This window comes from Populus alba, chromosome 12 (assembly GCF_005239225.2).
Source record: "Populus alba chromosome 12, ASM523922v2, whole genome shotgun sequence".
NCBI lineage: Eukaryota > Viridiplantae > Streptophyta > Magnoliopsida > Malpighiales > Salicaceae > Populus > Populus alba.
In genome coordinates, this window is record NC_133295.1 from 13,148,975 (window position 1) to 13,172,418 (window position 23,444).

Sequence of the window (23,444 nt, forward strand, 5' to 3'; positions counted from 1 at the left end):
CTCTTCCATGTATTTATTGTATCCTTTCTCTAATCTCTAAATAAATGGATTCTCTCCCGTGGATGTAGACGGTTTTGCCGAACCACGTAAAATATTGTGTCTCAGTGTGCTTATCCCTCCTATGAGCAATTATTAGTTCATCACCGGTCCCCAGATTCCGCCCAACAGTAGATAGATAGAGTTACTTGAGTTTATCGAAAGACAATAGCATTTTAGGGTTTTGTTAAGAAGAAGAAGAAGAAGAAGGGTTATATGTTTCTAGAGTGTCTGGTTTTCTCACAAGTATTGATTTAGTGCCAACTGAGGGTGGCGCAGGGCTCTGTTTCTTAAGTGGCACTTGTTCTTCATTTTTATCCTTGCCAGACTTTTATGTCTACCGACCACGTGCACTTTTTTAAGTGACAACCTGTGTAGGGTTTTTGTTAACTCTTAATCTAGTGTCAAGTGCCAAATCAAGTTGGTTGATAAGTTCATAAGAAAACAAAATTAAGTTGGTCTCTATATTCAACTCTTAATTATTTGAATAGGATCCAATGGGATTTTTATTTTTTTAATCTCTCTATCTTGACTTGATCTGATCGATGTCACGGGATTAATACCTCAGCCCTCAAATATCTGTACAATTTGCAAAGATGGATCAGGAACTTTTCTGTTCATAAGAGTTATGCTTTTATTACCAAGATACAAAGAAAGTTGGAGATTAATTATTTACCGAAAATATCATATTAAAAGTTTCCTCTTTCCGGTCACGGTAGTGACATCCTCCTTCTACCTCCATTGATTATTACTCTACAATACCGAATTCGATTAATCTATGATGAGAGATTTGCAAGATTACCATTTGTAGAAACTGAAAATATTTTTGCCATTTGTAGAAACTCATGATATTTTTACCAGTACCGCTTATCAAATTACAAACAAACTTCTTTCATCAGATTCACCATAACATGTTGCATGGGTCGTTGGACACACAATTAATATTAACTGTCCAAGTGTGGATTTGTCATTATTACTGTTGTCACCGCCTCATCGATCTCAAGAAGATCGCAATCCCTGCAGCAGGCCCCGCCACCGCAACAGCAGCAGCAGCAGCAACACCAGCACCACCATACCTTCGAGTTCTACTGCGACCATCCTGAAGGAAACACCAAGTATTACATTTCGAGTGATGCATAAATTTCTAGTCATAAAAACTTTAATCGGCTTAAAGTATTTTCTTGGTTTCAGTGCTTAAGTTTAGAAGTATAGGAACTTCAATTGGTATATAAATTGAAGATGGCATATGATAAACCGAGAATGTTCTAATAAATTGAGTTTAAAGTTTTTGTTTTTAGTAAAAAATACATTCAAACAGATATTGTGAATGCAATCAAATTACCAAATGAACATGTAATGTGATACCAGAGTAAAATATACCTGGCGCGATCTAGCTCCGGTCATCATAGGCTTTGTCTTTTCTATGAAATTCATCCACAATGATTTGCAGTCCTCTGGTTTAAGTAGAGTGGTAGCTTTTGGAGAAACCTGCTCATATTTGATTATTATGTGAAACCAGTTTGGCACAGAGACGTGTAAAACTAAATGCATTACATTTGCATAAATATAACTTAAACACACATTCACCAACTGTTACCTCTTCCCATGTGTCTGAGGCTCCCATGAACGTATTTGGCAAAGATGGATCAGGAACAGTTCTATCCATAAGAGAGGAATAAAGTACCATCTCAATCTGATCAGGCATTTCATCGAAGCGCATGGCCGCCATGATTGATAGTATTCTCAAAGACTATAGCAAAATAATTGGGAGACATTCAGAGTGAACTCAAAGTTTAACCATTTAAGCATCCCAGCTGCCATTAATTATACAAAATCTAGGCAATATTACCGCTGAGAGCGCGTTCCTTTCAACTTCATCAAGGTTTTTTTCCTCAGTCCAATTATACCATGACATTGAGTTTTCATAATCACCGAGGACCTGTGAAAACCTAGAATACGCCCCAAATCTTTAATAAAAAACAAAATTGAAAAAGAAGACAGCAACAATGAAGTAATGTACCTATCCATCATGCGCTTCGTAACTCTCTCTGCATCTGTTGCTTCTCTTGCCTTCATCTCAAATACATTTCTGGCATGCTCCCTCAAATGTTGCGATTTAGTGTCGATTTCAGAACTGTTCAAATTGAAACTAACAGCAGCATCTGAAAACTCTGATACAGCAGCCTCAGTGTTGCACTCAAAAAGATTTCTTATTGATGCCCATGTATCTCTTTCACCAGATTCCAATAAGGATTCTACTCTTTTGGCAAGCGCATGCGTTATTTGTTTCTAAGCAGGAGTAACATAACAAGATTTGATAATTTGATTAAGTAGAGTGACATCCATAGAACCAAGAACGCTAACGGATTGTGATATCAGTGAAGGAAATACCTCGTACTTTGCGATCATTTCTGACAACATATCACAAATAAGTTTTTCGCGGAATTTTGAACCATTCCACTCACTCTGTTGAATGGCAGCATCTGAAAGAGCACAATATTGAAGGTAAGTTGCCAAGTCCAGGAAACTGAATTAGTAGATGAAAGATGCTCACCAATCATATGAACGCAATTTTAATCATAGAAGGATGGGCTATGTTAGCAGTATCTTAAAAAGTTGTAGTCGCTGCCGTCATTTAGTCCTTTAAGTTACTTTTTTCTATATCGATCCCAGGCAATCTCTTTGTTCAATGAAGTATTCATTTAACTAGCATTAATCTTCTGGAGTAAAACTGTAACAGTTTGAGATTTGCACGAGTACAGAATGCAAGTGGTCACCTAAGAAGACGAGGTGAAGGAACGCATCCTGAGAATGTATACCTTAATTGATTCTAGTGATAGAGGGGATACAAGATTTTTCCTTCAGGTTTAAACTATTTCTGCAGTCATATTACTTGCCCATCGAGTGCCGCTAGTCTCCATTACCGGAGCATGCCAAGGAGAATTATAAAATTTCACAATTCATCAAACAGAAGGCTAAATAGCAGTACCTAAGCAATTTAATCAAACCCTTGAGATAAATGAAAGATTGACAGTTTAACACCTATCTTAACTGTCAAGCTAGACAACTTAGCCTATCCAGGATAGATATATGCAGCCTACTCAAGATGGATATAAATCCAGCAGTTAAGTTGTTTAGCTAATTCGAATAGAGGACTAGCTGGAAAGTATCTAAACTCAAATAAACAGCAACGACAGACAAATCAGATTAGTTCCACACAAAATTTCAAGGTTCAAATCTAAACTGATGTGCATATTTGCTTTAGCCAAAACCTGCAATTATGCAAATAGTTCCTGTCATTTTTGCACTAGTAAATCATTAAATGATTATGGTGCTTTTCATATCCAATCCATTTACAAGTTGCACTGCTTCCTTTCATAACCAATCCAATGCATGTAGTTTTAAGTATCAGAAAACGATTGACCATGAAAACCATGAGGATAAATTCCATTTCACTGCAGAGCAAGTTTGAATTCCAGCCAACGCTATACAGAATTTGTAAAAATAATTTATCATACCTAGAAAAGGGAAGCCATTTTAAACAAATCACAGCTACGACTACGATTATTATACTATTATTACTATTAAAGTGGGAGATGAGACTATAATGATTGTGAAGAGAAGAGAAACCTCAATTGAAAATCAAATTGGAAGAATAAGGAGCTTCTGAGATCAAAGGACTGGAGGGTGTGCTGAACTGTAAGTCTTTAACTTTCAAGAATCTAAATCACGTTAAAAGAGTTAAACACATGGCCCTCCCCTCAAGCTAAAATCTACATTCACTATTAGGGACTAACTGTAACTTTTTAACTTTCTAATATAGTTTGTACTGATTTGTTTCCTTTAGGGATGGAACCTCTTGTCATTCAAATATATGCTTCTACTTTTCATCAGCAATTCATTTTTTTTAGAGTTCATTTTTTCAGTTCGGCACAAGTCACAACCTTCATTATTGTTCTACCACAGAGTACCACAACATTGGAGATAATATTACAGGTAATCTTTCTTTGCATTATTGAGTCCAACACCATCACAAGAGAATTTTTTATTCTTGAAAGAAGTACTCGGAATTGAGAACAAATTCAAAATTAAGAAAAGAATATAATGATAAAACAATTGAAAGAAGAGTTGCTTGCTTTAGAAGATTATGAAGTCCAAAAAATACCCTTCAGTTTTGTGCATATAAGATGCAACAACAAAAGCAAAGAAAAAATAAATTAATAGTGGATTTTTAGAAAAGCAAAAAATAAAATAAAAAAATAAAAATCTTCAGTGTTTGGAGTCTAAATACCTTCACATCCTCGATCAAACTCGCGCATGAACGATTGGGAACAGAAATGAATAGCAGCAACATATTCTTTTCCTTCATTCAGTGACTGTTTCAGGCTAGTTTTAAACCTATCAAATGTGTTCGAATACAAATAAAACAGCATCTTATCATAGGCATCGCGTACCACCTACATAACATATTGGCACATTTGAGTTGATCAGTATAAGAAACATATAAATACAAAAACACCTGCGAAAAAAAAAGGCAAAAGAAAAGATCAAATATCAACAAATTTGACAACAACTAGGGAGGTTAAGAACTTAGAAAGAGGAAATATACACGCTAAGGCCTTACCATCAATGCATTTGACAGCAACAGTTGCCGTTTTGCATTTCGTACTTCTTGATCAAAATAGACCACCTCCCTGTCATATCTAATGGGGGAAAAAAACGCAAAATAAGAGATTCCGGATCAAGTTGAACAAGAAGTATATGGATAATTTAAGTAGGAATCAATTACTTCGCGAACGGAAGTATAACTATCAAATTGATCATAATTCAAAGTTTCCACTTCGTTTTGACACAGACAAGCGTATACTCAACTGATCAACTGACGGAAGAAGTATTAAAATTGAAGAATCTTGGAATAAAACACAATGTAAGTTAACATTAAATATCACACAGATCTTACAATGAGAACACATGATCTTATAGAATTGACCCCATGATGTATACTTACTCTGAAAGATAGGTTTCCAAAATAGAACTGACAGCTCCTCCAAACCCTGATACTGGACAATCTTGAACATCTTCCTTCATTTTCAACCAATCCTGTAAGAAATAAATTTAGTACTAACTGATATTAAATGAGGTCGGTGAACTTTAAAAGAAAGAAATTAGAAAATAGATTCAATAAAGTACCTCGTCGGTTGTAAAGCATTTGAGCTTCTCACCAGCAATCTCTTCACATCGAACTGTGGCAACCATGACCTGATAAACAAGATGAGAAGTATATTTACATATGAAACCTGATGGTTTATATTTACAGAGGAAAATGGCGTTTAATAAACCTTGACAGCAGGAAGATCTAAATCCCTGTTGTCTTTTATTATTTTCCAAATCTCTTCTGCACGAAGAGGAAATCCTGAAGCAGGTTCAACTTCCTCCCTGTCACCTACAAGACCTCCTGGATAAATGGAATGGACAAACCGCTGCCTCAGTTGAGCAACCTGTAAATGTCAATGCTATCAGAAAAATGTAGTTACGAATTACAGATACTGGATTTTTCACTTGATGATTGCTGTCCTAATTGCTCCCACATACACAGATCCATAAAATTATCTGATCACAGGACTTAATGCTCATTTTGTCATTCTTACACGACACACTCCTAATGACTATTAAACACTCTCCAGTCAAAGCTAAGCTGTTCTGTCCCTTCATACAAACGCCAATGATTGTGAATTCCAATTATTTGGTGAGCATGTGCAAAGCTACAAATCATTCCAGACATCAATTCTAGAAAACACGCAGCAGCACAATCTAGAAGAACTCAGGACAAAAGTTTTGAGGATTGACAAACTGCTTTCTTAGTGGAAAAGCTACCTGCTCTTTAAATTTCTCCTCCTGGAATTCATAGTGAGGCAAAGCAGTGATCTCCACCTTTATATCAATAATTAGAAGCATATTAAGTTCATGGAACTTAAACAAAAAGGCAACATATGATAAATATATGCCAATGGCATCAGTATGGAGATGGAGGTGATTTTTCATACATTAAAAAACTCTCTGAGAGGAGCGCTGCTGAGAGTCTCAGGCTCAGCAACTGCAGCCCAAATCTGCAGAAAGTATGACCTCAGAAAATGCTGGAGAATAAGAAGAGAAATAATTGATCCAGAAAGAGAATTGCATAAACAGAGAATAAGAAGTATGAACAGAAGTACCTTCTCAATATCTTCTAAGAGAGCAGTCTTTAAATGTTCAAGTGGAGTCTACACAGACAATCAGAAAAGGGACAGAGATTCAGCGTTGAAGATGCATTCAAAGAATGGAGCCCAAGGTGCATGGAATCTTCTCTCAAGAAACTTATGGGCACAACAAGTCCATACCTTTGAGTGATCACGTAGAACAAACAGTAGTGTTTTTTTGCGGGGCTTGAATAAACGCTTCATGACCTGAATACAAGAAATAATAGATTATCACATATCAGCATCAAATTATTTTGGGTGAAATACTCAATATTACACACTGGCCTAAATGAATGCAGCTAAACAGTTTTGATAAAATGGGGTAAGTTTGCTGTGAATATGGAATCAGAGGCTCAGGCTTACCTAAGGTTACGAAAAACACAGTTATCCAATCAAATGCAATTAAATGTGAGACAATCCAAACTTGACTATCTAAAGAAGTTTGGATATTGGTCACTTAAGTTAATGCAAATTGCTTTCAAGTACCTGGAAAACTATTTTTAAAAGGGGTCTGCTGGCTGCATTTTCCAGACCAATGTCTTTGTACCACCTGCATATGATACTCAACACAAAATCATTTGACAGAAAAAAGTACTGGGCTGCCTTACCGACTATGGAAGACTACATCATGAGTTTTTTTTTTATTTTAAAAAAAAAATTGGCTACACAGAGTCATACGCAGTTGTGGACATTTATCAAACTTCACTGGCAGAAAATTAAGGCATTCAAATATTATAATGATGAACATAAAAAACTCACATGTTTATCAAAACAACGTCAGCGATTGCCAAGGCAAATAGGGTGCTTTGTTTCTCAAACGCTGTATCATCCTGAAAAAAGTACGTAGTCGCAGTGCCAAACTTGTATAAGCATCACATTCGCAGATTGAAACCATTCAGTAATCAACGATTTGTATGTCACAGAGGTTGCAAAGAATACAATGGAACCATAAAACCCTCTCAATTAACAAAGCAAAGCTAAAGTAATTGAAAGCTCTAAGAGTTACCTCGCCTCTTTGATTGCTGTCGGTTCCCTCGAAATCCATGGCAATCGTGAAAGGGTCAATATCACTACACTTTGCAATCCAAATGCCCTTGGTTGTTTGACCTCTGAAACGTATATAACTACATTATCTTCCTCTTTCATGTATACAAAGCAACAAGAACAGTCAAATATACAAATTCTCAACTAAAAATAAAATAAAATCAAACCTTCCATTGTATGCGTCCATCTCCTCGAAATTGGTATGGAAGGTCTGATTCATTAGGGTGCTTTTCCCTGCTCAAGATCAATTAAGCAAAAAGCTATCACTACCAACTTCATTAAAATCAATGACTATTAAGAAATGATTAATAAATCAACACGAAGTTAAGAAGTTGAACACTTGCTTACCGCTACTCTGTGAGCCAATGATGGCAACAATAGCATAGGAGAGACCGGACTGAGCGAACTCGGTGGCTGTCATGAAGTCTTTGAGTCCATCCACGTTGAACTTGCCATTTCCATCAACCAGCTGCATGCCTTGCTCCATTTTCATTAACGATCTAACTCAACCACAATAACAACAACTCTTGAAGTGTCTTCCTTCCTGTGTTTGTGTTTCTGGGCTGCGGAGGAACCTTAAAGCAAAAGTAAAGTGGCAGGGACGAAGGATCCTATTAAAATAAGTCTGCATGAGTCTACTTCTACTCGAAGAAATTGTTTGCTTTTTTGCTTTTGAGTTCCCTCTCCAGCAAGATAATAGTAAACTATAAAATATTAGTCTCGCTAGTTTTTGACTAATGAGTTAAATAATCCCTCTAGTTTCAAAAAACAAACTAATTAGTTCTTATGTTTTTAAATTCACACCCTTAACATGATTTGTTTCATCTATTTCATGTTCTTTTTCAATTTATTTCATTTTTTATTTTAAGTATCTATTTCAAGAGAAGAAAAAAGTAGTCCGTAGTAGATATTACGATAAGCTTACAAGGAGAAAAGAAAAAAAAAACAATTAACAACAACGAATAAAATCAATTATGTTTGATAAAAAAATTAATAATTTTTTTATAAAACAAGTTTAGAATGAAATTCCTAATAACTCCAAAGTGTCTTCCTTCCTGTGTTTGTGTTTCTAGGTTGCAGAGGGATCTTAAACACATAAGTAAAGTGGCAGAGACAAAGGATCCTATTAAAAGTAAGACCTCATGAGTCTACTTCTACTGTAAGTTGTTTGCTTTTTGGCTTTTGAGTTTTGACCCCACTAATAATAATAATAAAGAAAAAAAGAAAAGGAAAAGGAAAAGAAAAGAAAACTCGACTAAACCTATATACTCACTCTCAAGCAGGTCCCAAATCTATAAATTTATCAAGTTGATCTCAAATGTTTAAAGCAATTCTCAATCAGGTATTTCTAATATAAATCATATATAAATATTTTATTTAATAATTTAAGCTTTTAAGTTGAATTGGTTCAATTTGATATATAACCAAGTGGTCACAAGTTCAAATCTTATCACCCCTATTTATTTGATAAAAATCAAGCACAAGTTAATGTGGGCCTGTATAAATTTCTTACCCGAATTAAGGGCTTTCATTTAAAGGGATGTTTTAGAGAATAATATAAATCATATCTTAAAATTTCACCTAATAGGTTAAGTTTTTGGTTGAATTGATTCTTTGACATGGAGATTAATTATTTATGTGTTTTAAATTATTTTGAATTAAAAAAAAAAATTTATTTTAAATTAATTATTTTATTATTTTTAGATATTTTGTTGATAAAAGAATCGATAAAAATAACATATCCAAGTTTAATGTCTTAACTCAATATTCTTTTTTTCATAAATTTTCAGGGTAAACTATAAATTATTCTCTCTAGTTTTGCGAAATGAGTTCCTGAAACTAATTAATTAGTCTTTATATTTTAAAATCAGCCCACGACTTGATTTGTTTCATCCATTTCATGTTTTTTTCCAATTAATTTCATTTCATTTTAATTTTAAGTATTAATTTCAAAAGAAAAAAGAAAGATAATATGAAAAGACTATTAAAAAGAAAATATTTTTTTGAATAAAAATTATTAAATTAAATATGTTTAACACTGGTAAAAAATTAATTAATTAATTTTCGAAATTAGAAAGACTATTCAATTTATTTTGAAAATATAAAAAAGAACCTAGCTAATTTATAATTTACTCTTCTTATCGCTAATGACTATCAAAGCACCACTAAACTTTGACTTACGTTACCAAAATACGTTACCAAACTCTCAACTGAGTCCCAAATCCATAAATTAATCAATGTCATCTCAAATGTTTAAAACAGTTCTCAATCAGGTCTTTCTATTAATGTTCATCAATATTTTTTTCAAATTTTCTTTAATTTAATTGTATAAATTATGCGTATAAGATTAAAACTATTAAAAGAAATTGATTAAACGATACAATTGAGAAATGCAAGAAATATTTTTAGATTAATTAAGTTGAAAAAATGTATAGATTGGAAATGTAATTGAGAACAAGTAAATGGATGTACGATTAAATTGATGTTTTCTTTTATTATGTTTATTGGAAATTTGACTTAGTTTTTTTTTTTTCGAAAATATAATTTTTAGTTAGTTTTTTTGTGTTAAAGGGGTAACATAACATAGCCAAGTTTAATGTCTTAACTCGGTACTCTTCTTATATTAGGCTTAAAAAAATTAGTGATCCTAGTGTTACTTGTAATTGAGCCCAATAATATCTAGGGTAGATTATAATTTATAGTTAGTTTTACTTGTAATTGAACTATGATAATCCTAAATAAAGTAAATTAAAATAAATTATGAAACTTAATTCCAATAAACTTATTGTTGAATGATAAAATTGAGAAAAAATTTATCTATAAAGAGAAATAATAAAACAACCTAAGTTTATCCATATTAACTCGTAAAACTCATGACCTAGAACAAAAGAGTGAGGTAATTTCATAGAAAATAAATTGAAACAAATAAAAAAACATTATTCATAATCAACAAAATGTTCAAGATGTTGAATAATGAAATTAAAAAAATATATATCATTTAAAAATAGATAAAAAACTCGAAACAACTAAGTTAACTCATTAAACCCTTAGCATAGATCATGAGACTAATATAACAACCAAAAAAGAAAACCATAATAAAATTATGAAAGTTCAATCTTCAATAAACCAAGTGTTCAATGATGAAGTTAGGGAAAAACATAGATTTAGTTAAAAAAAAAAAAAAGATTATTCACATAACAAAACTACAAAACGGTTAGAACAAAATTGGAATTTTAGGCTGGAATTTGACTAAAAAATCTAGAATGGACCAAGATCCTAAGCGAGATGAAATTTATTCCGAGTTATTTTGTTTTTAAAAAAAAAAAACTAGTACAAGATATATCAAACATTCTCGATGAAACAAAACAAAATTGACAACCTTGACAAATAATGTTGATTTGTCAAACACAACACTTTTTGGAAGAATATATGAAATATAATGAAATTGAAGTTCTCAAAATTATGAAAGTGTAAGTGTTAGTTACATCATTATAAAACTTGGACTAGCTTGTGGGTTAACCTAGGGCCTGGACTGGTTTGGGTTAACAAAAAAAACATTTAATAATTTTTCTTAGTCAAACTCAGATGATCTACTTGGTTGACTCAGAACCTAAATGATCTGACCTAGCTGACACCATTTTAAATTTGGGATAAAAAAATTCTCTATCTCAAAATAGGCAGCAACCATGTAGAACACCTAATACCCTCTCCCTTTCCAGTCCCAATCATGCTTCTTCATTTTCTTTTTCCCTCGTAATTGAGGGCCTTACTCCTCTTTGCAACATCTCTTCTTACTCCTCTAGTTAATTTATCAGCAATGAGAAGTCTTGCCTCAACCTTTCCCTCTCCCCCAATAGAGAAAACCAAAACAAGACCAACCAATGGCATTGATGTTGTCACACTCAGACATTGCAGTGACCGATTGAAAGTTTTCATGTAATTTATCGGACAAAGAACAAATATCTAGCTTCTCGTTTTTTAGGGAATTTTTTAGTTAAAGGAGTCACCACCTAGTATTATGGTCACTAGAAATCCTAATTGGTCAACAGAGATTTAATGGTACGAAACTAGTTACGCAAAAAAAAAGATATTATCACCACTTAAGTATCCCACTTGAGGCAGACTACATTGTTGATTTTGTTTAAAATTGCTAAGAATTTGTTTTTTCTTTTTTTTTTATTCTTCTTATTATGTTCTTGAATCTGGCGTTAGTATATAGTTCCTACAAATATTTTCAACTTTAGCATTGATAATTATTGCAAAAAAAAAAAAAAAACATGGTTTTCCTGACTCTAATATCAATGACTAATTTTACAAAAAATTAAATTGAAGAAGAATTTTCCTATTCCATCTCTTTTTGTTTATCCTTTTATTATTATTTTCTCCTTTTAGATGGAAATAAAAGGAACATTACACAATAAAGTTTGCATTTAACACAATAATGGTTCATAGATTGAGCACATATTATAAAAAAATACAAAACGCGAAGAAAAAAATAAAACAAAGTGCAAGGGGCCCACAAATAAATTAACGAAGATCTCTAAAACTTTTCAAAATTTTCTAATATGAAAAACAAATTTGTTTGGCCAAATATCAAAATAAAAAAGGGATAAAATACATGGAAAATACATAAAAATATGTTTTTTTCAAATACACCCTTAGCAAACATAATTTGTATTAGCTGGGCCTAAGGCCCAGACACAGCCCAATTTTATTCTTCTTTTTTTATACTGGACTGGGTCTCGCTTAGCCGTACGGGTTCCCGGCTCAGCTCCCTTTTCTTTCTTTCTTGTTTTTTTACTTGCAAGCGTGCGTGAACAGAAGGGGAGTAATTAAAGTGCGGGGAGGGGGGGAATTGAAAGTGACTTGCGTGTTTTTGCAGCGACCTTGAGCGGCAAAATGCTGGTGCTGGATGAAGCACTCCTCGGACTTCCTCTCTGCTCCTCGTCTTCTCTTCCTGGTCTTTACGTTTTGCTTTCTCAAGACCCAGTCCTCTCCTCCCTTCCGCTCTCTTTTCCTTTTATTTTCTTTCTGGTTTTTATCTCTGTATCGTCTCTGTTTTTTGTTTTTTTTTCGTTCTCTCTCTCTCGGTCTCTTTCTCTGCGTTTTTTTTTTCTTTTCGTTTTTCCTCTGGTTGATGGGATTAACTAGGTGAAGGGAAGTTGAAGTCCCCTGTTCCTCTCGAGCCCTCTCTGTTTTTGGTTCTGCCTCCCTTGTTCTCCTGGTCTCCTCTCGTCTGGTTCTCCCCCCTGCTTTTTATAGGGCTGGACTTCTGGTGGTTCATCTGCCACCGTCTCTTCCCTTTCAGGATGAGAATAAGCGTGGCTTGGGGTGTTGGTTTTCTGCCCGGACTCGGACACCAACAGTCCTGCCACGGCTGGACTGTTGGTGGTGGATTTTGACCCGGACTCTGGCTGTGTATTTGGAGGGGCAGCATGATTGGCTTGGGACCCTTGGTAGACCACATCGGTCAGCGTTTGCTGCGTTTGAGCCGCCCGTCATGGGTGGCATTTTGAATTTTTTTCTCACAGGAACAGAGGAAGAAGACGATGAATGGGAATGAAACGGCGCCGTTTCTAGGCTGGGGCGGCTCGTTTTCCATTTGGTCCTCGAAGTTGACTTGTTCTAATTAAGCCCCTGGTCCAAATTATAGTTAGACCCCTGGATTTCGGAGCCTATTCACTTTGGTCCCTGGAATTTAAGTTATTGCCATTTTGACTCAAATTGACCCTGAACTTTGATATTTCTTCAATTAAACCTCTGATTGCATTAATTAACTAAATCAAAGTTTAATTATGTCCCCAAACTTATTAATTCTTTTAATTTCTAACAAAATTGACTCCCAAACTTAATTCAATTCTGATTATTTCTCAAAATTTTTAATTTGTGTTGACTTAAACCAAATTTCAAATTATTTTTCATTCATTTTCATTTTTTAGTGAATTTATGTTGTCAAAAATTTAATCATGACAAGTGTCTTCACAAATATATCATCCACTGGTCTGTGAGACTTATAAATTGGTGGTTGGGTTTGTAGTACCCAGTTTTCTAGTTATGGTCGCGGAAAAGTGAAAGAAAACACAAGAAGAAAATATTGGTTACGCTATGCTTTCACTATTTACCTTTTACAAAATTAAGGTAATTTATTGAACATTGCTTTATTAGAATCGATCATGCAGGACTGATTCTCTAAAATCTTCATTGGAGAAGTAATTATGGTGGTGCTTTTAAAAGCTATTGGAGTTTGTAACTATTGAAAATTTGTTTTAATAAAACAAATTATAGGTGAAAGAAAAATTAATCTCAAATAATCTTTTTTGCATTGTATTGTTTTGGCTAACCTAACTCTCAAATTAAAGTTTGATTCATTTTCTTCTATTCATCTAAGTGATTCTTGACTTTGACTGCCACTTATTTTGAAATATTATTCACAATTTCCATCATAATATGATTAATTATTTCATTTCTTTATTTTGATATCCAATTTTGAATTAACATCTTATAATTCCCTAATCATTCTTTTATAAGATTTCTTATTTAAGTTTTGAAATTTCCCTACTTCATGTTCTAGACTTTTTTCACCATTTTGTCTCTCTAAGATTTTTGGCTCTAGAATGTCATAGTTAGATCTCTCATTCATTGCCAAAATCCCTTTATGATAATTTTTAATTAATCATTTTCATTTTTTGTTCATGTTTTTCTTTAATTTCTTCGAAAATAAGCCTATATTTTTCTTTAATTATTTTGTTAGCTTCTTCCACCATTTGTTCAAAGAGTGTATATTTCTCTTTTACATTGATAAACCTGCGTTCTTCTTTTTCATTTTCTATTGCTACCTTTGGAATAGTAATTTCGATCTTCCTGGTATTATAGTTTCAAAGAAACATATATGAGATTCCCATTATAGTCACCAATTATTTCAGGTTTTTTCGTCCTTGCCTCAACTAACAGAATTTTAAATTTCAAAATTAGATACTAAATTTAATGTTAACAATCTGAACTTCAGACACTGTTTTTATAACTCTAAACTTGTAGTTCCAAATTTATAACAATATTTTAAAATTTTTATGGTACTTTAATATGTAGATTCAAACTTATTGGCAAATCTAAGTTTACATACCAATTATTGGAAATTAAACACAAAGTGTTTGAACCTTTTAAGTACTTATTGATTGATCAAACTCTTATTAAAATTATAAATGCATTTGCTTTTATATTTATAGAAAAATTACAACCTCCAACTATCATAATCCAATAAAAATTTTAACTAACTAAGTCAACAAGGAGAACTAATTAGTCTAACCCAAATCTTTTATTTTATTAAGAATTTCTTACTTACACTAAAATTTACTAGTCTAACATAAATATTTTTTTAATCAAGAATTTTGACTTACATTAAGATTTTATTTAACAGTTATTATAAGAGCGAATTAGTGCTAAAAGAACTATCCTTTACCTTATTATATTATAGATTCTTTCCACCATTTCTACAGGGATGAAAAATGGTTTGCTATCCTTTACTACTAGGATGTCGAAATTGTTTTTGTTAATATATTTTATCCAAATATATTTAGTAGGTAACAAAAATTTCAGGAAACAATTTTTTTTTCAAAGTTTAAAATAAAAAGTTTGGTAGCTTTATTGAGAAAAAAAAAATAGAATTACACGTAATAAATTATTCTGAATCACATGGAATTAAAAAAAAAAATAGTATGCAATAAAATAAATCACAAAACATAGTTTCTTGTACGGTGGCCAAATATATAAGGCACACGAATCATAAACTATATTATTCATTGTCACAGTCATCAACGGTGTCATCTGCAAGGTCATCGGCACTCTTGCAATCGACATTGTCATTAGATAGGTTATGGGCACTATCATCGGCACTCTCGCAATCAACATTGTCATCAGCTAGGTCATCGGTAAGGTCATCAGAAGTGTCACCTTCAAGGTCATCGGCACTATCATTGGCGGTGTCACGTTGACATTCTGGAAACCGAGACTGCTATTCCCATTTCAAACAAATGGATGACATTACTGAGATAAGATCGAGCTAAAAAGATCAGAGCTTGTAGGGTGGGATTGTTTAGATAGCTAGTTTTGTGGCTTTCGACATAAAAAAGCCTATCCGGCTTGGCTTCTCCCAAGAAGCTGATTCTTACACCCTTCCATCTTGCTCGCGATTCCGATTCCTTCGTGGGCGAAGGCAGCCGGCCATAATCTCTTCGATCCCTTCATTTATATGCCAGAATAAAGAGAGATTGGGTAGTTCTTCTCCCGCACGGGAGAGCTGTCTGAGGTCGATTGTGCATCCGGTAAGCTCTATCGGTATTCATCTCCAGAGCCCGGTCAGAGCTGACTTTCACGCCTCTCCAATCCTCGATCAAACTTGCCCAGGCGGTTTCAGATCAGGAAACCTACGAGCTGACCTTATTGGTTGACTTATTCCTAGAAGCTCTCTTCCTTCTACCCACAGGAGGGCTTCGATCCCTTAATTAGGATCGGTTGATTTCATGCTGACGAGGCAATGAGAATTAAGGAGGTCACGACGATGCTACCCGTTTTCATTTCATGGAAGTCCCCGGTCCTCCCAGCCGGGGGGCGGATCGAATCGGAAAGGGAGTTCGATCAGAAATAGACAGTTTCACCTACAAGGTTATCGACAATGCCATTGGCACTGTTGTCGGTATTCTCGTTGGGATTGAAATTGTCCAGCTTCAGCATGTGTCTCTTGATTATCTTTCTGACCGTTATTGACGCCTCGTCTCCTGCTTTCTTTGCCGCAACTGCATCCCAATCCCCTATGAACGATGCCATTGCAACTCCTACCCTTGTCATGCCACCTATTCCCAGCGCTACGTACGCCTCTCACAGCCTTTTCCTTTAATGTATTGTAAACCTTATGAAGAAAACACCATGTGTGCTATGTGATTATTGAGTAGAAATATTCCAATACATGTACATATAAGAAACTTTAATTGATGCAATATATATCTGTATATAATATAAGAAACTTTGCTGCTATGAGCAATGGGGGCCTTATCATAGAACAGTCGTGGTCTTGGGACACCACGAGCAGCAAGAAGATTGATCATGCTTTTAAAGCTTGAACATCCCAACCTAATTTTCCTTTTAGAAACTAGGATAAAATTACATGAATCGTCAATAGTCGATGATTGTTTGGGATTTTAGAACGTGAAAGAGCTTTCCCTGACTGGTATGAATTTTAATACGAGGAAATTACCTTATAAAAATCTGGTTTTCGTTTTGGATTTCATTTTCTCAATGTCACAAAGAAGAATTTCCCTGACTGCTGGAGACATCTGATATAGAGAAAGCCATTAATATATAGGAAACTGAATAAAAATGACATGCCTGTTAGAAATTAATTTTAAAATTAGTGATTTTTTAAAATTTAATTCAGATTTAATCCAACCAATTTCAGCATTTTATATCGATAGTAGCCCATGTATATATGCGAGCATCATTTGTGAGTCTTTCGTCCAGGTTTGAAACTCCTTAGCAATCATACTTTCAAAGTGAAGGATTATAAACTATGAAGTATATGATTTCAAAGGTTGAGTTAATGTATTACGTTAGCAATTTAAGGAGAGTACTCTTTATTCTCAAACGAAATAATAAACAGATAATTATTGCATGCTGTCCATAGTTAACATTGCATTACCTTTACATCCCTTTTCAAATTGGTGCATGGCGTCCTGAACAATATGATCAATGGAAGCCTCAAACCCATCTCTAGATGCCTCCTTCACCCTCTTTACCAACCTGTTCATAAAACTTTTTAGTGCACTATAATGCAGATGTCGCAGCATGTCAACATAAGCTAGGTGCAGAACCTACATAACAGACCAAAAACTTGATCACCAGGAACACTGATAGATTTTTAGGTCAAACTAGAAAAATATTGCAGGCAATACTGAAGAGGTATCACCTAATTACAGAAGCAAACGAAAATGTTTACATATTAATTAAGGCCTTACTTTTAGTGCCTCTATTTCCAACTCTTGTCGTTTCTCATCTCTAATACTTTCTTTAAAATGAGTGGCCTCCATGTCATGTCTATTGAAAAATCAGTATTACAAGCCCATAAGAAACAGTAGAGGTTCCAAATCAAGTTGAACAAGAAGTTGTATACTTCAATATTTCATGTGGAAGAAAGCTACTGAGATAGAGGAAACTTCCAATACAGCCCATGTAATGATCATACTGCTGTAGTGCATGCTTTGCAACATTTTGATTCTGCATTGAATAGAAGAGATGCATGCAGAACGTATAACTTTCCAAAATACAGAGCAAGATGTACACATACTGGGAGAGGGAGTTTTTCAAAATAGATATGAGCTTTTTCCTAAACTTCGGTTCTGGACCAGTCTGTATGAAATCAATTGTATAACGAGTGATATGATTCTTACATCAAGGTAGCACAATAACTTTTGTAAGAAGAAACAAATACCTTATCAGATTTCAAACGACTGAGCGTCTCCTTGGTAATTTGTTCCCATCGAAATGTGGCAATCATCACCTAATAAATAAAATTGAGAAATACAATCACACAGGAAAATCTAATTAATTTTTCGCAAAAGAAGTCATCAATATATAAATAAACCTCCATAGCAGGAAGATCCAGATCCTTGTTCTCCTTTATGGTTTTCCGTATCTGTTCTGCACGAAGGGGAAACCCTGAAGCAGGTTGGACGCCGTTCTTTATTATCACCAGCAAGACCTCCCGGAGAGATAGAATGGAAGAACCGCTGCCTTAGCCGATCAACCTGTAAAATACATCACGTAAGGGATTTCGGTCAGTAATAACAATAATAATAGCACAACTAGGTAACCCAAAAGCATAAAATTCTAAATAAATTTGGTGATAGGAATTGTTTAAAAAAGATAAAATAAAAATATTTTAATTAACCAAACAAGACTTTAAATTTTTATATATTTCTATATATAAATATTGTAATGCCGAAATTTAATATCATTTTTTTGTGAAAATCTAATTATCATCATTTATATTATATAAAAAAAATTAGGGACCATTGGCCTATCTGAATAATAAAAAATAGATTATAAAGTCTGATTAACAAATTATGGAGTGATAATAACTATTATATTATTATTATTATTACTACTATTACTACTAATACTACTACTAACAATGACAAAACAATTCATGATACCAATGGCTGTGAATTCTAATTTATTTGGTAAAACAGAAACAAAGCTAAAGCCTAAAATACTAGAAAAACACAATCCATCAGTTGAAAACAATTAATTTACCTTATCTTTTAAACTTCTCCTCCTCTAATTCATAGCTAGGCAAAGCAGTGACGTACCTCCACCTTCATTTTATATTAATAATAAGAACACAAAGAATTAGCACCGGTCGAAAAACTATACCAATCAAGAAATTTAAGTTAATAAATGAAACTTAAGAAATAATATCATTTCAAAAAACCATAATAAATTAAAAGCTTAAATTATTAGTTGATACCTAAAGAATTAATGACTTTATATTAACTCATTAAAAAATATATTTAGTTTTGGATTTAATTTGATCCCCTCCTTCATTTCATGGTTAACTAAAAGTGGCTTGAGTTTTATGTCAGTTGATCCCCTCCATTTCTGTTCACAAGAGTTATGCTTTCTTTTGATACAAAAGAAAGTTGGAGATTATTATTATTTACAGAAAATATCATATTAAAAGTTTCCTCTTTCCGGTCACGGTAGTGACATCCTCCTTATACCTCCATTGATTATTACTCTACAATACCGAATTCGATTAATCTATGATGAGAGATTTGCAAGATTACCATTTATAGAAAACTGAAAATATTTTTTACCATTTTGTAGAAACTGATGATATTTTTACCAGTACCGCTTATCAAATTACAAACAAACTTCTTTCATCAGATTCACCATAACATGTTGCATGGATCGTTGGACACACAATTAATATTAACTGTCCAAGTGTGGATTTGCCATTATTACTGTTGTCACAGCCTCATCGCTCTCATGAAAATCACAATCCCTGCATCTACCACAGCAGCAGGCCCCACCACCGCAGCCCCCACCCCCGCAGCCGCAGCAGCAGCAGCACCACCAGCAGCAGCAGCAGCATACCTTCGAGTTCTCCTGCGACCATCCTGAAGGAAACACCAAGTATTACATTTCGAGTGATGCATAAATTTCTAGTCATAAAAAACTTCAATCGGCTTAAAGTATTTTCTTGGTTTCAGTGCTTAAGTTCAGAAGTATAGGAACTTCAATTGGTATATAAATTAAAGATGGCATATGATAAACCGAGAATGTTCTAGCAAATTGAGTTTAAAGTTTTTGTTTTTAGTAAAAAATACATTCAAACAGATATTGTGAATGCAATCAAATTACCAAATGAACATGTAATGTGATACCAGAGAGTATGTTTGGCAGTGTGATAGCAGTTACTTTTCAAATAACTTTTCATGTCGAAATGCATGTCAATTATGTTTTTTTATTTTTTATAAATTATTTTTAATATCAGCACACGATTCAAAACATATAAAAAATATTATATTTTAGCGAAATTTTTTTTTTGATTTTTTTGGGAACACGATTTATACCGCGTTTCCGAACGGTGTCTAAAATATACCTGGCGGGATCTAGCTCTGGTCATCATGGGCTTTATCTTTTCTATGAAATTCATCCACAATGATTTGCAGTCCTCTGGTTTAAGTAGAGTGGTAGCTTTTGGAGAAACCTGCTCATATTTGATTATTATGTGAAACCAGTTTGGCACAGAGACGTGTAAAAATAAATGCATTACATTTGCATACCATTAAGCATGCATAAATATAACTTAAACACACATTCACCAACTGTTACCTCTTCCCATGTGTCTGAGGCTCCCATGAACGTATTTGGCAGAGATGGATCAGGAACAGCTCTATCCATAAGAGAGGAATAAAGTACCTTCTCAATCTGATCAGGCATTTCATCGAAGCGCATGGCCGCCATGATTGATAGTATTCTCAAAGACTATAACAAAATAATTGGGAGACATTCAGAGGGAACTCAAAGTTTAACCATTTAAGCATCCCAGCAGCCATTAATTATACAAAATCTAGGCAATGTTTACCTCTGAGAGCGCGTTCCTTTCAACTTCATCAAGGTTTTTTTCCTCAGTCCAATTATACCATGACATTGACTTTTCATAATCACCGAGGACATGTGAAAACCTAGAATACGCCCCAAATCTTTAATAAAAAAAAAAATTGAAAAATAAGACAGCAACAATGAAGTAATGTACCTATACTTCATGCGCCTCAGAACTCTCCCTGCAGCTGCTGCTTCTCTTGCCTTCATCTCCAATAAATTTCTGGCATGCTCCCTCAAATGTTGCGATTTAGTGTCGATTTCCGAACTGTTCAAATTGAAACTAACAACAGCATCTGAAAACTCCGATACAGCAGCCTCGGTGGTGCACTCAAAAAGATTTCTTATTGATGCCCATGTATCTCTTTCACCAGCTTCCAATAAGGATTCTACTCTTTTGGCAAGCGCACGAGTTATTCGTTTCTGTGCAGGTGCAACATATCAAGATTTGATAATTTTGATTGAGTAGAGTGACATACATAGCACCAAGAACGTTAACGGATTGTGATATCAGTGAAGGCAATACCTTGTACTTTGCCATCATTTCTGACAACATATCACAAATAAGTTTTCGCGGAATTTTTGAACCATTCCACTCACTCTGTTGAATGGCAGCATCTGAAAGAGCACAAATATTGAAGGTAAGTTGCCAAGTCCAGGAAACTGAATTAGTAGATGAAAGATGATCACCAATCATATGAACGCAAATCATAGAAGGATGGGCTATGTTTAGCAATATCTTAAAAAGTTGTTAGTCACTTCCCGTCATTTAATCCTTTAAGTTACTTTTTTTCTATATCCCAGGCAATCGCTTTTGTTCAATGAAGTAGTCATTTAACTAGCATTAATCTTCTGGAGTAAAACTGTAACAACTTGAGATTTGCACGAGTACAGAATGCAAGTGGTCACCTAAGAAGACGAGGTGAAGGAACGCATCCTGAGAATGTATACCTTAATTGATTCTAGTGCTAGAGGGGATACAAGATTTTTTGAATAGTCCATGAGAGAATAAAACTAATTCTCATACGGAATCAAACTAATTCAGGACAGTTTTGGGAGTTTTATAACTCATGCATATCATAATCAGTTAGATGAAGTTTTCCTTCAGGTTTAAACTATTTCTGCAGTCATATTACTTGCCCATCGAGTGCCGCTAGTCTCCATTACCGGAGCATGCCAAGGAGAATTATAAAATTTCACAATTCATCAAATAGAAGGCTAAAATAGCAGTACCTAAGCAATTTAATCAAACCCTTGAGATAAATGAAAGATTGACAGTTTAACACCTATCTTAACTGTCAAGCTAGACAACTTAGCCTATCCAGGATAGATATATGCAGCCTTCTCAAGATGGATATAAATCCAGCAGTTAAGTTGTTTAGCTTGACAGTCAAGATAATTTCGAATAGAGGACTAGCTGGAAAGTATCTAAACTCATATAAACAGCAACGACAGACAAACCAGATTAGTTCCACACAAAATTTCAAGGTTCAAATCTAAACCGATACGCATATCTGCTTAGCCAAAACCTGCAATTATGCAAATAGTTCCTATCATATTTACACTAGTCAATCATTAAATGATTATGGTGCTTCTCATATCCCATCCATTTACAAGTTGCACTGCTTCCTTTCATAACCAATCCAATGCATGTAGTTTTTGTTGGTGGAAGAAACCACTGGTGGTGGTTTTGGATCACTCAAAGGGGATAAAACACACGGTTTTATTTCAAAACAATAAGCTTACAAATACAAACAAAAAACTCTTAATACACACCTTTTTTTTTCTCTCTAGTGTTTCTCTCTTGTCTTTCCCACACTCAATAGCATAAACTTAGTTACTTATTTATACACAAATTGAAAGTAAGAAAATTCAAACTTCAAGTGGTGGTTGGATGGTTGATAGTTGGTGGCTGCAGGTAGTAGTTGATGGTTGACTTTCTAGATTGAGTTTACCACAACAAATTCCTCCTTTAAACTCAATCGAGAGATATCATGCCAAGCATGAACTTTAATCGGATAAATATTTCTCCCTTCAATGGCTTTGTAAAGATATCTACAACTTAATCATTTGTTTTGCAGGATATCAGTTCAACTTCTTTGTTCTTTACATGCTCTCGGATAAAATGATGATGTGTATCGATGTGTTTTACTTCTTTCATGATACACTAGATTCTTGGCTAATGCAATCGTTGATCGATTATCAATATAAGTCTTTGTAGGACTTTCTTTAGGAAATCCCAAAAACTTCAACATATTCCTTAACCATATTAAATGGCATACAGTTGAGTTAGCATCAATATACTCAACTTCACAGCTTGATAACGTTACTATCAATTGCTTCTTGGATAACCATGTGAAAGATGTAATCTCTCATGAAAAAGACAAATCTAGTTGTGCTTTTCCTTTCATCCAGATCTCTACCCTAATCACTATCCTAGTAGCCAACAAGATTGAAGTTTTTTACTTGAGGTATAAAAACATACCTTCATTTATTGTTCCTTTGATGTAGCGAAGAATTCTCTTAGCTGCATTCAAGTGAGACTGGTCTAGTGTCTCCATATATTTGATGATAAGTTCCAACTCCGTAAAGTATATCTGGTCTAGTACATGTCAAGTACCTTAAGCTTCCTACTAAGCTTTTGAAGTAAGTTGGATCAACATTTCCAACTTTACTCTTCCTCAATTCTACTCCATTCTCAACTGGAGTTTGATACCGGATTGCAGCTTTCCATCTTGAACCTTTTAAGAATATCTTTGGCGTAACCTCTTTGGATACAAAAATCCTTTCTTCTTTCTGCGTTACTTCTAAGCTAAGAAAATGTGTCATTAGACCAATGTCTTGAATATCAAGTCATCAACATATAGGCACGCAAATAATATGTTGCCATCTGCTTCTTTCTTCACATATATTGTGTGTGTTCATATGGACATTTTTCAAATCTATTGTCTTTAAAATACCTGTCAATTCTGG

The 23,444-nt window shown here is 34.1% G+C and overlaps 2 protein-coding genes and 1 long non-coding RNA gene across 3 annotated transcripts; all 3 read right to left on the reverse strand.

Annotated features, from left to right (window-relative positions):
• Positions 1-840: 840 nt before the first annotated feature.
• Positions 841-7,953, reverse strand: LOC118042496 (protein ROOT HAIR DEFECTIVE 3 homolog 2). Its single transcript, XM_035050201.2, has 20 exons — positions 7,665-7,953; positions 7,484-7,550; positions 7,279-7,381; positions 7,032-7,102; positions 6,759-6,822; positions 6,414-6,479; positions 6,249-6,296; positions 6,081-6,143; positions 5,911-5,967; positions 5,376-5,534; positions 5,227-5,295; positions 5,045-5,136; positions 4,661-4,739; positions 4,328-4,493; positions 2,428-2,519; positions 2,057-2,325; positions 1,886-1,985; positions 1,634-1,786; positions 1,417-1,524; positions 841-1,135 (listed from the first exon to the last, which is right to left on the reverse strand). The coding sequence occupies exons 1-20, from the start codon at positions 7,807-7,809 to the stop codon at positions 1,019-1,021; spliced, it is 2,088 nt and encodes a 695-aa protein (XP_034906092.1). The 5' UTR covers positions 7,810-7,953; the 3' UTR covers positions 841-1,018.
• Positions 7,954-16,385: 8,432 nt separating this feature from the next.
• LOC118042499 (uncharacterized) lies at positions 16,386-18,182 on the reverse strand. Its single transcript, XR_012171366.1, has 5 exons — positions 17,947-18,182; positions 17,794-17,862; positions 17,650-17,711; positions 17,005-17,176; positions 16,386-16,642 (listed from the first exon to the last, which is right to left on the reverse strand). It is a non-coding gene; the product is annotated as an uncharacterized lncRNA (long non-coding RNA).
• A 1,044-nt stretch (positions 18,183-19,226) lies between these two features.
• LOC118042497 (protein ROOT HAIR DEFECTIVE 3 homolog 2-like) lies at positions 19,227-21,635 on the reverse strand. Its single transcript, XM_035050203.2, has 7 exons — positions 21,608-21,635; positions 20,998-21,089; positions 20,626-20,894; positions 20,455-20,554; positions 20,202-20,354; positions 19,969-20,076; positions 19,227-19,483 (listed from the first exon to the last, which is right to left on the reverse strand). Exons 1-7 carry the CDS (start codon positions 21,633-21,635, stop codon positions 19,334-19,336), a joined length of 900 nt encoding a protein of 299 aa, XP_034906094.2. The 3' UTR covers positions 19,227-19,333.
• Between the last annotated feature and the right edge of the window lie 1,809 nt (positions 21,636-23,444).

Bases quoted from the DNA above. Each gene is read 5' to 3' on its own strand.
- LOC118042497 (XM_035050203.2), bottom strand. From the start codon at position 21,635: ATGGAGACTAGCGGCACTCGATGGGCAA. The intron at 21,090-21,607 runs GTAATATGACTG...GTGCTCTTTCAG, and splicing joins TAGCGGCACTCGATGGGCAA to ATGCTGCCATTCAACAGAGT. The intron at 19,484-19,968 runs GTATATTTTAGA...TGTTTCCTTCAG, and splicing joins CCAGAGCTAGATCCCGCCAG to GATGGTCGCAGGAGAACTCG.
- LOC118042496 (XM_035050201.2), bottom strand. From the start codon at position 7,809: ATGAAAATGGAGCAAGGCATGCAGCTGGTTGATGGAAATGGCAAGTTC. The intron at 1,525-1,633 runs GTAACAGTTGGT...AAATATGAGCAG, and splicing joins CCTCAGACACATGGGAAGAG to GTTTCTCCAAAAGCTACCAC. The intron at 1,136-1,416 runs GTATATTTTACT...TGTTTCCTTCAG, and splicing joins CCGGAGCTAGATCGCGCCAG to GATGGTCGCAGTAGAACTCG.